Raw genomic sequence first — 17398 nt, forward strand, 5'->3', positions numbered from 1 at the left:
CCCACCACTTCTCAACCGCAAAGTATTACAAAAAAGAAAAGAAAAATAACCCTGGGCAGGTGAAATATCTTAAAACAGAAGTTCTATGAAGATGCACATCAAATCAAGCAGTCGATTGTTCAATTACTTTTGATCCAGTGATTGTTTTGACATCACAAGAGTATAAATCAATATGTGTGAGCAAGGGCAGCTGTGATCGGAATACGCAGACAGGATGTCCAATATAAATTACCAAGGCAGTTCCTTTTCTTGCTTAAAATTGGCGTTTACTTATTTTGTACGCACAGATTGGGGCTTGGGGAAGTCCTGAGGTTGGATGTATGCCGAGCACAAATGCTAAACATAACAAGGAGACACCACTCAACCTCCATGTATCACTTCACAATCATTAGAATGTAAACTCATCAAAGTCAAGGAAGGCCAAATCAAAAAGATGACAAGGATTATACTGTTGGAACCCATCTGTGGATCGGTCCCATCGGCCGATGGGTCTGACCCGTTTGCGGATCCACAGATGGGTCGCCCATCTGCGGATCCGCAAACGGGTCAGACCCATCGGCCGATGGGACCGATCCACAGATGGGTTCCAACAATACAATAAAAGATAGAATGATTTAGTCTTGAAGCCCAGTGATGTTGCAATATCGGAATGGAGGGTCCAAATGTTTGTAAACATACAGTAACTATCCTGTGTTTTAATCTTTCAGTATCTTAAAATGGCAAGGTCTCAATAACCTTACCTTAAAATGGCAAGGTCTCAATAACCTTACCTTAAAATGGCACGGTCTCAAGAACATTACCTTAAAATGGCAAGGTCTCAATAACCTTACCTTAAAATGGCACGGTCTCAAGAACATTACCTTAAAATGGCAAGGTCTCAATAACCTTACCTTAAAATGGCAAGGTCTCAATAACCTTACCTTAAAATGGCAAGATCTCAAGGACTTTACCTTAAAATGGCAAGATCTCAAGGACCTTACCTTAAAATGGCAAGGTCTCAATAACCTTACCTCAAAATGGCACGGTCTCAAGAACATTACTTTAAAATGGCAAGGTCTCAATAACCTTACCTTAAAATAGCACGGTCTCAAGAACATTACCTTAAAATGGCAACGTCTAAAGGACCTTGCCTTAAAATGGCACGGTCTCAAGAACATTACCTAAAAATTGCAACGTCTCAATAACCTTACCTTAAAATGGCAAGATCTCAAGGACTTTACCTTAAAATGGCAAGATCTCAAGGACCTTACCTCAAAATGGCAAGATCTCAAGGACCTTACCTCAAAATGGCAAGATCTCAAGGACCTTACCTTAAAATGGCAAGGTCTCAAGGACCCTACCTTAAAATGGCAAGGTCTCAAGGACATTACCTTAAAATGGCAAGATCTCAAGGACCTCACCTAAAAATGGCAAGACCGCAAGGACCTAACCTTAAAATGACACAGTCTCAAGAACATTACCTTAAAATGGCAAGATCTCAAGGCCGTTACCTTAAAATGGCAAGATCTCAAGGACCTTACCTTAAAATGGCAAGATCTCAAGGACCTTACCTTAAAATGGCAAGATCTCAAGGACCTTACCTTAAAATGGCAAGTTCTCAATAACCTTACCTTAAAATGGCAAGGTCTCAATAACCTTACCTTAAAATGGCAAGGTCTCAATAACCTTACCTTAAAATGGCAAGGTCTCAATAACCTTACCTTAAAATGGCAAGGTCTAAAGGACCTTGCCTTAAAATTGCAAGATCTCAAGGACCTTACCTCAAAATGGCAAGTTCTCAAGGACCTTACCTTAAAATGGCAAGGTCTAAAGGACCTTACCTCAAAATTGCAAGGTCTAAAGGACCTTACCTTAAATAGGCAAGATCTCAAGGACCTTGCCTTAAAATGGCAAGATCTCAAGGACCTTACCTTAAAATGGCAAGGTCTAAAGGACCTTACCTCAAAATGGCAAGGTTTAAAGGACCTTACCTTAAATAGGCAAGATCTCAAGGACCTTGCCTTAAAATGGCAAGATCTCAAGGACCTTACCTTAAAATGGCAAGGTCTAAAGGACCTTACCTCAAAATGGCTAGGTCTAAAGGACCTTATTTCAAAATGGCAAGTTCTCAAGGACCTTACCTTAAATTGGCAAGGTCTCAAGGACCTTGCCTTAAAATGGCAAGATCTCAAGGACCTTACCTCAAAATGGCAAGGTCTAAAGGACCTTATTTCAAAATGGCAAGTTCTCAAGGACCTTACCTTAAAATGGCAAGCTCTCAAGGACCTTGCCTTAAAATGGCAAGATCTCAAGGACTTTGCCTTAAAATGCCAAGATCTCAAGGACCTTACCTTAAAATGGCAAGATCTCAAGGACTTTGCGTTAAAATGCCAAGATCTCAAGGACCTTGCCTTAAAATGGCAAGATCTCAAGGACTTTGCCTTAAAATGCCAAGATCTCAAGGACCTTACCTTAAAAAGCAAGATCTTAAATGGCAAGGTCTCAAGCAGTGCCCCCTGTTTACAATAAGCTGGTACTCATTTTGCAACCTCACGGAAGGATGACAGGCTGAGCCAACCCACCTGATATTATCTAACGGCACGACAGGGACTCACATTTAAGACCCCAAGATCTTAAGCCAGTCCCCTTAACCATTAAGCGAACATCAGGCTTATGACAAGGTCAAAGTTTGGATTAATTATTTTCTTTTGTTTTATTTAATTTTTTTGGAGGTAAAATATAAGGTGTTGGAAGGGTAGAGTGCCAGAGGGTAGAAGGGCAACAGACTGACAGTGGGGTGGTGGGAAAACACCCAGATAGAATCAAGCATGTGGGTAAACAAACAGCAATAGGAGGTGAGAAAGAGTAAAAGAATGAGAAAACTAGAACGGCACTCAGTAGAGAGCATACCACCTCCACCTGGTTGGCCATATCACTCAATGGTGAAGAATCACTTTTAAAATTCTACTAGCCAGATCCGGATCTGGATCTTCACCAAAATTGAATCGATTCTTCCTTGTCACACACACAACCTGTCCAAAAGGTTTCGTCTAAATTCAACCATAACTTTTTGAGATATCCTGATATGTATCGTTTTTGGCCCCATCTCCCAATGGTGAAGAATCACTTTAAAAATTATAGTAGCCGGATCCGAGATCCCAAAATTTAATCATTTCGTCCTTGTCACATATGCTACATCTCGACCTCTACCATTTCTACCATTTCTACATTTCTACATTCTACCTCGACCACCACCTCTACCATTTGGTGACGTTTCGTGAAGATCTGTTTCAAATTGTGACCTGTAGGCAAGTATAAGTGAGCGGACAGGCAAACACACAAACACACACAAACCAGAGTGATCAACATACTTGCAATTTTTTTTTTTTTTTTTTTGCCAAGTAACAAACATACAGACAGGGGTGAAAACATAACCTTCATCCACTTTCGGTGGCTGAGGTAATAAATTGTGTAAATCGAGAAGATGACACATTCAACGATGGAGTGGAGTGGATTCATGTTACTGAATTTAGTACTGATCCATGTTATGGAGCGGATCAGTAGTAAATTTAACCTCAGTTGTGAAAGTTTTAAAGTAGAGCAAAGTTCCCATGGGTGGCATCCTCCTTCTTTTGAACAAAATGGCCATTTAATCACACTTGGTGGCATAAATGTTGGGGCGTCTGATCTGAGTCTGGGAGGTCACTGGTTCAAACCCCGGTCAAGTCATACCAAAGAATTTAAAAAGGTCAGAGCACGTACAAACAACCATAAGTTGGTAATAATAGTGCTGACTCCAAAGGGCCTAATGGCCTCCTGCGTTGCACTTCCTTGGAAGGGAACCCATGTTATATCTTACAATAATTCACCAAATGTCCGTCCGTCTGTCTGTCCGTCCATCTGCTTGTCTGTCTGTTCGTCTGTTCCCAGGTGCCGCAAAAACGGCTGAACCGATCGCAACGAAATTTTGGGTGGGTAATCCTGGGACCCCCTGGAGTAAAAGAGGCTTTCTTGTTTTGCAGCTCTGGTCTCCAGCATTTTGAGGTTTGGATTCCCCTAACGTTATTGTCCCGGGTACTGCAAAAACGGCTGCACCAATCACAACGATACACCTCCATGCCCGTGGGATTCCCACGGGTGACCCCACTAGTTTTTATTAATCTGGGAAGGAGTTGTGGTGTGAGGGGTACGTTCATCTGCAAAATATAACATCCAGCACTGAGCTTACATTCCCCAATCTGCTACACCTTTCCTTCATTAAGTTTAATTGCACTAGCAACGGTACCCGCCCTGCGGGCGGGGCTTCAATTGTGAGGCCCAAATGAAAAGGTAAAATATCAGAAATTGAAGGCTCTTTTTTATTTTAAATGATTTATATAAACATCCCTTAAATCATATCACACGCAAATCATCAAAATCTAAACAGTATTTGTAGAATTTCAATAAAAGCCACATCACTGTTCATATCGGTAAATATTATTCCATCGTGTTTGGAAAAACAGAAAAATTGGAAAATTGGGAAAAACAATATGGCCGATTTTACTCCCGGGGATCCCAGCATTACCCACCCAAAATATCGTTGCGATCGGTTCAGCCGTTTTTGCGGTACCTGGGAACGGACGGACAGACGGACAGACATTTGGTGAATTACAGTAAGATGGATTATGTATTGTACGAGAAATTATTTATGCTCCGGCGAGTAGGAAAATATTACTCACTGAGCAGGAAGAGTCAAAATGTACCACTCACCTCCACTCCTTTTTCCTCTTTCCTTCCACTTAAGGAACCCCTTTCTTACTTCAGTTAAAACATATTATTCCGTCCAGAGCCTCAACAGGTAATGCACCACAACCTTCTCTTATCTTACATCCCCAACAATGACCTTTTGTTGTTACAGCCTACTCCAACATGTCACACCTGCACATTACTGTCTTTCACTTTTCTTCAACTTACTCCCACGCCTCACACCAGCAGGTTATGTTTATGATCTTTCTCTTTCTCATTACCTCCGCCACCAAAGATGGATGGAGGTTATGTTTTCACCCCTGTTTGTCTTTTTGTTACTTGCAAAATCGAAGAATTTTCAAGTATATTGGTCGGTTGCGTTTGTCGTTCTGTCTGTCTGTCTGTCTGTTTGTCTGTTTGTCTGTTTGTTTGTCACCAGCCTACAGGTCACAATTAGTCAGGTTCACTATGTCAATAAATTATATTTCGTTCAAAATCATGGTAGATTAGCAAACCTATACATTTTTGGAAAGGTTATAGCATAAGGAAACTAAAAATCAATGTTTACATTTGGAGAGATACCTGTATGGCGGCCATTTTGGATTTTCAAAATGGCCACTGTAAAATACATATTTTGTTCTATTTCTGCCTCTAATTACCCTAACAACTTTTTAAAATATACTAAACCTATGTTTTCAGGGACAAGGAATCCAATGAAAGTATCAAATTAGTGCTATGGGGAATGGTAAGACACGAATCAAAGGTTTTGAATTGCAAAATACTGTCTTTATATTCATGATAAGTTGCATAATCAAATACATGTTATCATTTTGTACAGGCAGTTAATAACATCAAAATGTGTCACAATAATTCATATCACCAAACATACACAGGCAGTCAGCAAAATCATACATACACATGCAGTCAGTATAACTTCACATCTACACAGGCAGTCAATGACAAAATATACACAGGCAGTCAATGGCATCAAACATACACGATTACAGAACATGCCATTTAGAGTTCGTCATCACCGTCCTGTGTGTCGTATCCGACAATATAGTCCGCATCGTTTTCACAGTCCGTTCCACACAAGCAAAGGTCGGTCAAATTGATTGGCAAATCGAATTGGTCGAATGGTCGATCGAATCGAATTCGATGAATCGAATCGAATCGATCGAATTGGTCGAATGGTCGAATGGTCGATCGAAGCGATTGGTCTAATGGTCGAATTGGTCGAATGGAATTGGTCGATTGGTCGAATTGGTCGAATTGATCGAATCGAATTGGTCGGAATTGGCAAATGTAAACATTGATTTTCAGATTTTCCATGTAATAACGTTTCCAAAAATGTATAGGTTTGCTAATCTACCATGATTTTGAACGAAAAAACATAGTGAACCTGACTAAATTCTAAACCGATCGTCACGAAACTTCACCAAGTTGTATAGCTCGTCCCAATTGAGAAGCCTATTGTTTTTGGAGTCAAAATGTCAAAAGGTCAACATAGGCCAAAGGTCACCAACTTTGCCAAATTTCTAAAATCCTCAATTTTCATCCGATTGACTTGAAATTTGAAGAGGACTTGCATATCTGGTCACTGAATTCAACAACCAAGTATATTTGAGGTCAACATAGGCCAAAAGATCAACATAGACCAAATTTCTAAAATGCTCAATTTTCATCCGATTGACTTGAAATTTGAAGAGGACTTGCATATCTGGTCACTGAATTCAACTACCAAGTATATTTGAGGTCAACATAGGCCAAAAGGTCAACATAGGCCAAAAAATCAACATAGGCTAAATTTCTAACATCCTCAATTTTCATCCAATTGACTTGAAATTTGAAGATGACTTGCATATCTGGTCACTGAATTCAACCATAAATTATATTTTCGGTGAACATAGGCCAAAAGACCAACATAGGCCGAATTTCTAAAATCACCAATTTTAATTTGATTGACTTGAAATTTGAAGAGGACTTGCATATCTGGTCACTGAATTCAACTACCAAGTATATTTGAGGTCAACATAGGCCAAAAGATCAACATAGACCAAATTTATAAAATGCTCAATTTTCATCCAATTGACTTGAAATTTGAAGAGGACTTGCATATCTGGTCACTGAATTCAACTACCAAGTATATTTGAGGTCAACATAGGCCAAAAGGTCAACATAGGCCAAAAAATCAACATAGGCTAAATTTCTAACATCCTCAATTTTCATCCAATTGACTTGAAATTTGAAGATGACTTGCATATCTGGTCACTGAATTCAACCATAAATTATATTTTCGGTGAACATAGGCCAAAAGACCAACATAGGCCGAATTTCTAAAATCACCAATTTTAATTTGATTGACTTGAAATTCTAAGAGGATTTACATATCTGGTCACTGAATTCAACCACCAACTATTTTGAAGTCAACATGGCCAAAAGGTCAACATAGGCCAAGTTTTTAAAATCCTCAATTTTCATCCGATTGACTTGAAAATTGAACAACATTTGCACATTGGGTCACTAAATAGGGAAACTAACTATTTTTGAGGTCAAAAGTTCAAAGGTCAACTCAGGGTCAACCTTACAAAATAATAATTTTTCATCTGAAAAATCGTCACTTTTCTTCCTGTTGACCCGAGCTTTGATCAAGATTGTCAATTTTAATCTTGATGAAATGGACAATTTGCTGTATCAATGGAATTTTTTTTCTTTGGGGTGGGGGGCGGATTTTGCAAGTATCATGCTCCGCATGACGTCTTCTTGTTTGTCTGTTTGTTTGTCTGTTTGGTTTTTTTGTTTGTGAACAAGATATCTCGAAATGTTGTGGATGGATTCAGATGAAATTTAGTGGAGAAGTTGGGTGTGCGACAAGGACGAAATGGGTAGATTTTTGTTAAAACCGGATCTGGATCTGAGAGTTTTAAATGTGATTTTTCACCATTGAGAGATAGGGCCAAAAACAATACAGTATATAGCATGATATCTTAAAAAGTTCTCGACGGATTCAGACGAAACTTGGTGGATGAGTTGGGGAAGGGACAAGAAGAACACGCCGTTTAGATTTTGGTTCAGGTCCGAATCCAGATCCCGCCTATCATTGGGATACCAAACGTAAACTGTTAAGCCTGGCGGAGGTGTGCGCTCTACCGAGTGCCATTGTCGGTTTCAATATGTACTGAAGCATTCTGTGAAAGGAGTGTGCAAAAGAGCAAAATGGGGCATTTTGGGGGCTGAGGTTCCACGGCGTCGCAGGCCAAAGGCTGAGATGCCCCCAAGAAGGGGCGGAGGTGTCACGGCGTTGCTAAGGTGTGGTGTCACGGCATCACAGGGTCGAGGTGCCATGGCGTCGCCGGGCCGAGGTGTCCCCATAATGGGGCCGAGGTACCCCTAAAATGGGGCCGAGGTGCCACGGCGTCACCGGGACATGGTGCCACAGCATCGCTGGGGTGAAGTGCCACGGCGTCATCTGGCTTTGTTGCCAAGTATGTAAAGAATGCGGAGGCATTGTAGAGTACCACAAAGACAAACTAATATAGTGTTTCATGAAACCCATCTGAACAATGTCCCATTATTCTGTAAAGGTTAAGATATCTATCCACAAAGTAATAAATGCACAGGTAAAGGCTGTTTGGTCCATAATGCACATGCCATAGTTGTATCCACGTTCCAGTGCTCTCACAAATAAAAAATGATTTTTTTTTCAATCGGGCACCGGCAACTGTGGGTAGGGAGTGGAGAGTGTGGAAGGGGGTCAGGGGTTGGGATGATCCATTCCTTAAAAATAATTGATCTTTATCTTTGCAAAAATATTCAACCATAATTTTTTTTTTTTTTACAAGAGCAAAGTTCATGGAAGAGTGATGTATGAGCTGACAGTGGGGAAATGGACAACAGTTGGATACAATAAGCAAGGGTATGAAGGAACAGGAAAACATGAGAGAGAAGAGGGGAGGAAACAAGCGGGTGTCCTAGAGTCTAGACAGTTGGGGGGTGAGGGAGGGGGACAATTGGGATAAAAAAGATTGTGGGTAAAGATGGAGGATGGCACGAGGTGGTGGCAGTGCACCACCTCCTTGAAGCACTGAATGTATGGGTAGGACTGAACGGCATCTGGAAGGCGATTCCATCGATGGAAGAAAAGAGTTGACCTGCATTTTTATACGATACTTAAATATATTGTCAAAAATAGCTTAAATATATTGTTTTCAGGCCATCTGATGAATTTATTGATGTGCAAGTCGACCTGCATTTTTCGAGTTTAACGAGCAAGGGGGTTACTGGAATGATGTCTCCTGGAGGAGCTGTGGAGGGTCAGTGTGTTGAGAGTGGAGGGAACAAGACCAGAGAAAGTGCAGTCAAAACAAAAGATGTCATCCACAAAAAATGCGATGTTAGAATAATTTACATTTTTTAACTAAAAACTTGATTTTGCTTTTTTTTAAAGTTTCTATTTTTGAAACAAAAAATAAGCATTCATTTTTGTTTTTACGTTTTAAATTTGAGAGCCAGAGAATAAACAGACCTATTTATTATGTTGTTTCATTTCGTATCATTATGACAAGACAAATTCGACCAGAATACAGTATATCATTCTTGGCTCTATCTATCAGTGGTAAATAATCACGTAAATAAATAAATAAAAATTATCGTATCCGGATCCGGAGTATCATCAAAATCAAATAAACTCTTCCTTGTCACACACCCACACACCCATTCTGTCCACCAAGTTTCATCCGATTCCGTCCATAACGTTTTGAGACATCATGATATATATATATATATATATATATATATATATATATATATATATATATATATATATATATATATGTATATATATATATATAAATATATATATATCTTTGGACCTATCTCTCAATGGGGAGGAATCACTTTAAAATTTTTAGTATCCGGATCTAGATCTTCACCAAAATATAATAATTTAGTCCTTGTCACACCCCCAACATGTCCACCAAGTTTCATCCGAATCTGACCTTAACTTTTTGAAATAACCTGCTCACAGACAAACAGACAGACAGGGGTGAAAACATAACCTCCGTCCACTCTCGGTGGTAGAGGAAATAACAAAATTATGATGCATGAGCTCCATTTTTCTTTTTGAATTGGTGTTCCCATCTGAGCACTTGCTATGAATCTGTGACCTCAGGTTCAAATTCTATATATTGCGTGTGTTGGCTCATTGTCTAAAGGCTTCGTTTATCATGGGTTGTTGATCCTTTAGGTGGTAGCCTCGAGTTGGACTCCAGGCAGGCAAAGGTTTGTGTGTGGCAGACTCCACCTGCTGGCTAGCACCAAACTACAACAGCCGAAGCTAGGCTTTGCATTGGGACCAAGGAAAGACGCTGGTTGTTGAAAGTATATTTTTCCTCAAAGGTCTAATATTGAGCATGAGACTCCTAGGTCACATCCTCACCTTTTTGACCCAACTACGTACAAACCTTTATCTGAATGCTTCAGTTTTCCATCAAAAGTTCTGCAGTCCCGTGAAGCGCACCTAAAGCCAGTTGTCCCATCCGTCGGCATCAGAGAAGTCTAAGTTGTGTCATGTCACAACCAAAAGTACATCGCAACCCAGAATTACATCCCAACCTCTCTTTAGATCTTGCTGCTGGATGTTGGACTTGTGTTCGACTCCCATTCTTAACGAGTCATCTTCGGAAGCATTATTCTAGCAATCTGGCCAAATAATATGCTCGCATTCTGATGGACATATCATCATCATAATCTTACTGTAATTCACCAAATGTCCGTCCGTCTGTCTGTCTGTCCGTCCGTCCGTTCGAAGGTACCGCAAAAACGGCTGAACCGATCGCAACGATATTTTGGGTGGGTAATCCTGGGATCTCCTGGAGTTAAATAGGGTATATTGCTTTTCCAATTTCAGCTTTGGCCTCCAACATTTTCAGGTTTGGACTCCCGCATAACGTTATTTTCTCGGGTGCCGCACAAACGGCTGCACCGATCGCTGCATGGCTGCACCGATCGCTGCACAGCTGCACCGATCGGCTGCACCGATTGGACTCGGTGACCTCGGAGAAAGACCTTTTATAAGGACATGGGTTGAATCCCTGCTTGAGAGAATACCAACCCCCTCCCCGCCATCACGGTAATCTCTCCAACTCACAATCCCAAGAGATATGCGGAAAGGACGACCCAAAACCAATTATCTTCTTTTTGATTCGTATATAAACATCATTAATTGTAAATAATGACCTCGGCCAAAGCTCAAACGATGTGGGTTTAATCTCTGCATGTGAGGATTCCACATAGCTATTTGGGCGGTGTATAAGCCAACAGATCGCTGTCTCCATCGATCTTGCCGAGGCCGTAACACCTATCAGCTCAAAATCCTTTTAACTCTTGATTTGGTAGTTTTTACAATGAAGGAAACATTAACAATGTTGTTAAAAGTTTATTTTGTGATAAATTTGTGATTGGAGTTATGTTGTTTGGAATGAAAAAAGAGATGTCGAGTTCAAGTAAATGACGACATGCCGTGATGGTTTCTACTTTCTAAACGTGAACTCGCGTCGCGGATCGCCATATGCAGATTCGCCACGGACCCACGATCGATGTTTCCATACGTGAATGTACCCGTTTTTTGCGATCGGGTACGTTTTTCATGGAAGTCCTTCACGAACTTGCTGTCCATGTCTGACATGCGACTGAAGGTGCTACAGGAATGTGGAATTTATTGGTTTCATGCTTTAGCATTCGCCGTATCTCCATTGCCTTTTTGCTTCTGGTCTCCCACCCGTGCGCAGCACGGGTATCTCACTAATCATCATAATGTACCAAACTCTACAGAGTGTCGGTTCTGCCGAAGCAGTTTCTTGGCTAGGGTTACAATCCTGGATGGGTCGCCACTCCCACCACAGGATGTCAGAGAAGCAATTAGTAATTTGTTCAGGGTTCTTGTGATACCTCGCCTACTTTTTGAGAAAGACATTGTGAGATCTTTAACGTCCACCGTGGAATGCCAGCAGTTGAGACACCCGGTTTAACGTCCATCTGATCAGGACGGCCCACACATTGAATCGCCCCATTTGTGAAACACCGGGATGACAGTTTCTAGCTGGATTGGGATTTGAACCCAGGCTAGACAGCTTAGAGGCGAATGTGTGTACCTCTAGAGTCTAGGCCATCCTGCCAGCCCCCTGGAATATATGCGAACAACAATATCTTGCTTCCCTCATAGTGATGAAAGATGTTCAGCATTTCGAACGTAATGGCCTCTTTCTTGCCATGCACAGCAACAGCAGATACACTGTCTTTTCTTCGTTGAAAAGGAACGGAAAGGATAGAAAACAGGTATCGCTTCGAAAAGATCAACAAGGGAAGGAGCCAAGAAAGTGTAAACATATTTGCTACACTTGTCTCTCGAGCGTTTTGAGATGTGTGAATGCACTTACACCCACCAGACAGTGGGTGTGTGCTTGAATTAAATGGATAGTCTCAGAATAAAGACCAGGTGAGAACATGTTCTGCTCATAGTACTGCTCGGCACCTTTTAAAGGTGATGGTGTTCGTTCTTGCTGCTGGGCATATCTCAACATGTTGAACTGATACATAGAATGCAGCCAAACAAAACAGGTAAAACTTTACAAAACAGGTAAAACTTTACAAAACAGGTAAAACTTTACAAAACAGGTAAAACGTTGGTTTTAAAAACGTTTTTTTAGCTCGAGCTGAAATGCAAGCCGAGCGACGATCTTTCGCAATGTGTACAACATATGGGGTTTGCGGATGGTATTTTGAAAGAGTATAGAGAATGAATTCGTGTGTAGACAAGGTAAGCAGATGAATGGACAAACAGCTTACAATTAAAGAGCCAAAGGTTTTTTTATACTTTTGATTAGATAAGTGGTTTTCCAACGTTTTTTTTTACCTCTAAAACCAAAGGGACATGGAGGTTATGTTTTAACTCCTGTCTGTTTGTTTGTCTGTCTGTGAGCAGGATATCCCAAAAGGTTATGGACGGATTCAAATGAAATTTGGTTGACAGGTTGAGGGTGTGGCAAGAACAAATTTATTAGACTTTGTTGAAGATCCAGATCTGATTTATTTTTCAAGTGATTATTCATTGAGAGATGGGGCCAAAAACTATACATAGCACGATATTTCAAAAAGTTGTCCGACAAGTTATGACAAAACTTGGTAGATGGTTGGTTAGGTAACAGCAACAAGGTGATTCGATTTTGGTTCAGGTCCAGATGCAAATCCGGCCTATCAGTGGGATACAAAACGTAAACTGCACAGCCTGGCGGAGTGTCGTTCTACTTTGGTATGCAAACCCCTTCCAAGCCTCCCCTGAAATTTTCAGACCTCCATTTATGACTATCTTGGTGACATATGACGATCATAGTGACACCATTCGGCAGTGTGGAGAGGCGAATGCGTTTCTTATTTTTCCCTGCGGGCTCCCAGCGATGTCAGCTAGCTGAATTCTGGACCACAGGTTGGGAACCACCGGTGTGTAGATGATAGGCATTTTTCTTTTGTAATAAATATGAGAATTTTGTAAAGCTTGAGCTACATTAAAACAGACCATTTATGCTGTTCTGCACTGACGGATGCATTTGTCTTTAAGGACATTGAAAAACAGCGCATTGTGTACTGTAGTGCAAAGTTTGGGCGCACGGGATGGCCCAGAGGTACATCATACACACTCACCTCTCAGCTGTCCAGCCTGGGTTTGAATGATGGTCCAGTTATAAACTGTCAACCCGGTGTTTCACAGGCGCGTTGATTCATTAATGTGGGTGCCGCCTCTCGGATGGACATTAAACTGGGCGTTCCGTCTGCCGGCAATAGTTGGTCGACGTTAAACATCGCTCAACGTCCTTCGCAAAGAGTAGGAAAGCTATCGCCAGCACCCTCCATAAATTCCAAATTCCTGACCTAACTACTGCTTGGAGAGGGATGGAAAACTGCCCAGCATGACCCTTAGCCAATAAACTGCTTCAGCAGAACCAACGATATGTCAGTAAATCTCATGGCAGGGTTTGCTCAACAAGGTCAATGTGGACTTTGTGAGAAAGCACCATCTAACAAACATTATTTTGTCTGCAGGGAAGTGGACTATGGCCGGTCGAGCGAGATGCGGGTTTGCCATCCGGGGAGGCAAGGGCAAGTCTTCCCTTCCCGCATCACTTCTTAAACTCTTTCCAAACTGTTCTTTCATCGCACTGCTGTTTTTACCCTCTTTTTATGCTCATTTCCCCACTTCCATCCCAGATGTGTGCCCTCTCCTCTCCCATGCAATCTTTATATTTGCTGGATTTTTCACCCCATATAACTTTCCCTCTCCTTTCCCCCCAAATAGTCCTTTATTTTGTATCTCTGTTCCCTCTCGGTCAGCCACACGCCTCATTCTAATTTTTTTTTCTCTTTCCATTTTTCTTACAGCTTCCGTTCAGCTCTGGAGCAAGTGACTCTTTGCCTCAATCTTTGTCTTCACATCGAGGAGCTTATAGACCAGCTGGATGTTTGCGCAGCAAGTATCCATACAGCTTGGCAGAGGTGGACCTCCCACCCACGATCTCTCTCTCAGATGGTGAAGAGCCACCCCCATACAAAGGACCTTGCACTTTGAAACTTCGTGCGCCTGAACAGCAAAGAGAGCTGAGTCGGGAGGCAATCCGAGCACCGCCAAACCGTACAGTCTTTGATGGGGCATGTTCCCCACCACTCAAGGCTAGACCACTTCCTCCAAGTGCCCACGCAGGAGCCTCTGCTGCAACGAAACATGCTTCTGGTTGTGGTCCACCTCCGCCATACAGTGAAACCATTTCTGGGTTTCCACCATTAGCACAACACTCAGACAAAAACAGAAGGTTTGAGATAAGAAATGGAACAGCAGACAGATGTGTGCCCGATGGGCCAGATATTCTATCCGTCGTCAAGCCAGACCGGTCGGTCACGGTGCATGCAACAGACTTTCTTGCACCACTGTCATTGCCACCACAAACATCAGTTGTGGTTTTGGATGACAGTGTAGCAACGCCTGGACCAATTGAACATTGGAATTGAGATTAAATGAAGAAGAAACTCAGTGAACCCGACCACCGTTATGGAAACCCAAGCACGGCATGGAAAAAGTAATGGTGGTCATTTTGGGGTTTTGAAGGTGGGTGGTGGACGAGAGTTATAATAGGAAATGTGGTGACAAAGGAGCTTTCAGCACTTTCGTTTGGTGCATATGTGTACGTGTTGCGTGTATTAACTGTCGAGTCGTTTGCAGTTGACCCTCTGGTGACCCAATTTTGACTGGGCATGAGTTTGCACAGTGGGCCTGGCAGAGCCTCCAACTGCCATGCAGTTTAGTCAGTGTGAAAAGATTATATATTTTTGTTGTTGTTGTTGTTGTTGGTGGTGGTGGTGTCGTTGTGGCATTCCGACTAAAGAGGGGTTTTCAGAAGAAAGTGTTTTTTTTTAATCCTTCAACTGTTTTGTTTGTTTGTTTGTTTTTAAGATTATTTAAGTTGCACTATTGTGCTGGATAGGCTGAACTATCCTCCTTGCCAATCGATTTTAGAAGAATGAGAAGGAGTAATTTGTTCGATTTGAGAAAAGCAAGAAGTGCAAAGAGAGAGAGGGGGGAGTAAGAAGAGAAAGAAGCAAATGCTCAGGGAGTTTTGCGATCATGGGGCATGTCCTCATAGTGCACAAAAATTAACTTCATCACCCTCAATCTCACAACAGTCAAGTAACTCAAAGAACTCTATTTTTCAATGGCCTGCATTCTTCCCCTCTCGACCGATCCTCAACTGTCCAACCCGTCCCTTCAATCCTTCCCCTCGCCCCCCGGTCAGCCTCCCCTCTCGCCCCCTGCACCACTTTATTTTGTTTCTCTTGGCTGCTCTGTTTGCCAGTCTTCATTCCTAAAAAAAATAATTTCCAGCACAACTCCAGTGACCGGAAGAGATTGGAAATGGCGCAGGCCGCAGCGGGCAGGATATGGTCAGGTGTAGAGAGAGATAGAGAGAGAGGAGATTGTGTGAAAGATACTTGAAAGGGTGTGCGTGCGCATGCGTGTGCGTGCGTGTGTCCGTACGAGCCAGATGGAAAATGCACAAGGTCACGCTTCCTCTGCAATGTGCAAATTGGTGGATAAGAAATTGTGGAGAGACAAAAGTTTCTAATCCATATTCGGAGCTTTTTCCCCCTTTTTTATCCATTTTTTTTGTAAATCAACAAAGCAGGCCTAATTAAAACCAATGTTTTTCCTTGTTCGTAAAAAAGAAAAAGAAAAAAACTGCAAGAATTATACTCAGGAAGCATTAGTGCAAATAGAATTGGCATATGGTTTGTTTTGTTTTCTTTTCTTTTTCTAATGGCTCTGTGCGATTGGCTTTACTATACCCAAAAGATATTTCATATTTTATCCTGTTAAACTTTTGGCTCAGCTTCTTTTTTTTTGTCATTTATTTGCTGTAAACTGAGGGCAATTTAATGACCTGCAAATGAGTGAAAAACTGCCAGGTATTTTGTGAGAAAGTATTGCGGACCGATAGTCAGAGCGACAAGAAATGTTCTTCGGTGCATTCTTGAATTGGTTGTTGGGTTGATTATTATTTATGTGAAGGTAAAACTTTTGAACGTCGATCAATGCCAATGTAACGTCGTAAAGTGGTCACAACAGCACGTGGAGGTTCTTTTTGTTTTCATCTTCGTCGTCTCGTCTTCAAAAAGCGAAACTTGTTTTATTCGATTGTTATCACAAACAGTGTGTTATCTGCCTACAAAGCACCTTTTCTTTTAACATTTGCACTCAGACTATTCCAAACAATAACGCTCGCCTGGCACAGGTTATTTGGTGAACAACAACTAAACTTTTGCACCACCCAACTTATTCGGGCCTTATAATTGAAGCGCTCATCGATACACATTTTTGTTAAGTGTCCTGCACAACATTTCAACAATATCTAAATAGAAAGCATACCTAACCTAATAAAGATGCAAAACTAAAAAACGTTATCCGACCAACATTTTAAACGAGTTGAAATTGTAATTGCAAGCAATTGTTTCTTCATTTTCTTGAATTGTAGAATCATCCGAATTGCTATCCTATCTCTTGTTATCCACATCAAAGGTCTTATGGAAGATCCCCGCTTGCTGTCACAGTTGCTTTGCCTTTGTCCTACTTACCCGCACCGTTACCTAATGTACCCTTTTTCTCCTTACACCCCGTCAATCCCACCCATTTCTGCCAATCTTCCTCCTTCCATTACCATTGTTTTTTGTTATAATTGTTGTTTATCATCCATGGCATAATTCTGAAAATGTACAAATATTTTGTGCTATTCCATATATTGCCAGTGGTTAAGAACCACAAAGGCTTTATTATTAAAAACGATTTTGCCAGCTTCCAAAGTCCGGTTTGTTGTTGTGATACACCAAGGTATGTACAGCGTCTCGACTTGTTTTTCTCCGCAGTATAAGTGACTTGTTCACAATCTACATTCAAGCCCACACATTTTCATTGACGAGAAATGAAAACCAAGATGAAATACTTTTCTTTGCAAATAAAGGAGCACTTATTTATTATGCATGAATAGAAGTTGGAATGGGTTTTCAGAAGGCAGCTACATTTATGCATACACACATACATACATACATACATACATACATACATACACAGATATATACATATATACATACATACATA

The 17398-nt window shown here is 41.3% G+C and overlaps 1 protein-coding gene across 4 annotated transcripts in view; it reads left to right on the forward strand.

The window, feature by feature from the left end:
- Positions 1-17097, forward strand: part of LOC137434518 (protein TMEPAI) — a 78267-nt gene extending 61170 nt beyond the window's left edge. For 2 of the 4 annotated variants that reach the window (XM_068127619.2, XM_078785620.1), the window contains exons 3-4: positions 13801-13851; positions 14137-17097. In XM_068127619.2, coding sequence (XP_067983720.1) covers positions 13801-13851; positions 14137-14760 — 675 coding nt within the window. In that variant the 3' untranslated portion in view covers positions 14761-17097. Of the gene's footprint in view, positions 1-13800; positions 13858-14136 lie in introns of all 4 variants that reach the window. The other 2 variants (XM_068127618.2, XM_078785619.1) reach the window with 1 other exon arrangement.
- The last annotated feature ends 301 nt before the right edge of the window (positions 17098-17398 follow it).

The sequence above is a fragment of the Myxine glutinosa genome, chromosome 10, assembly GCF_964187855.1.
Source record: "Myxine glutinosa chromosome 10, kmMyxGlut1.1, whole genome shotgun sequence".
In the NCBI taxonomy this organism is placed as follows: domain Eukaryota; kingdom Metazoa; phylum Chordata; class Myxini; order Myxiniformes; family Myxinidae; genus Myxine; species Myxine glutinosa.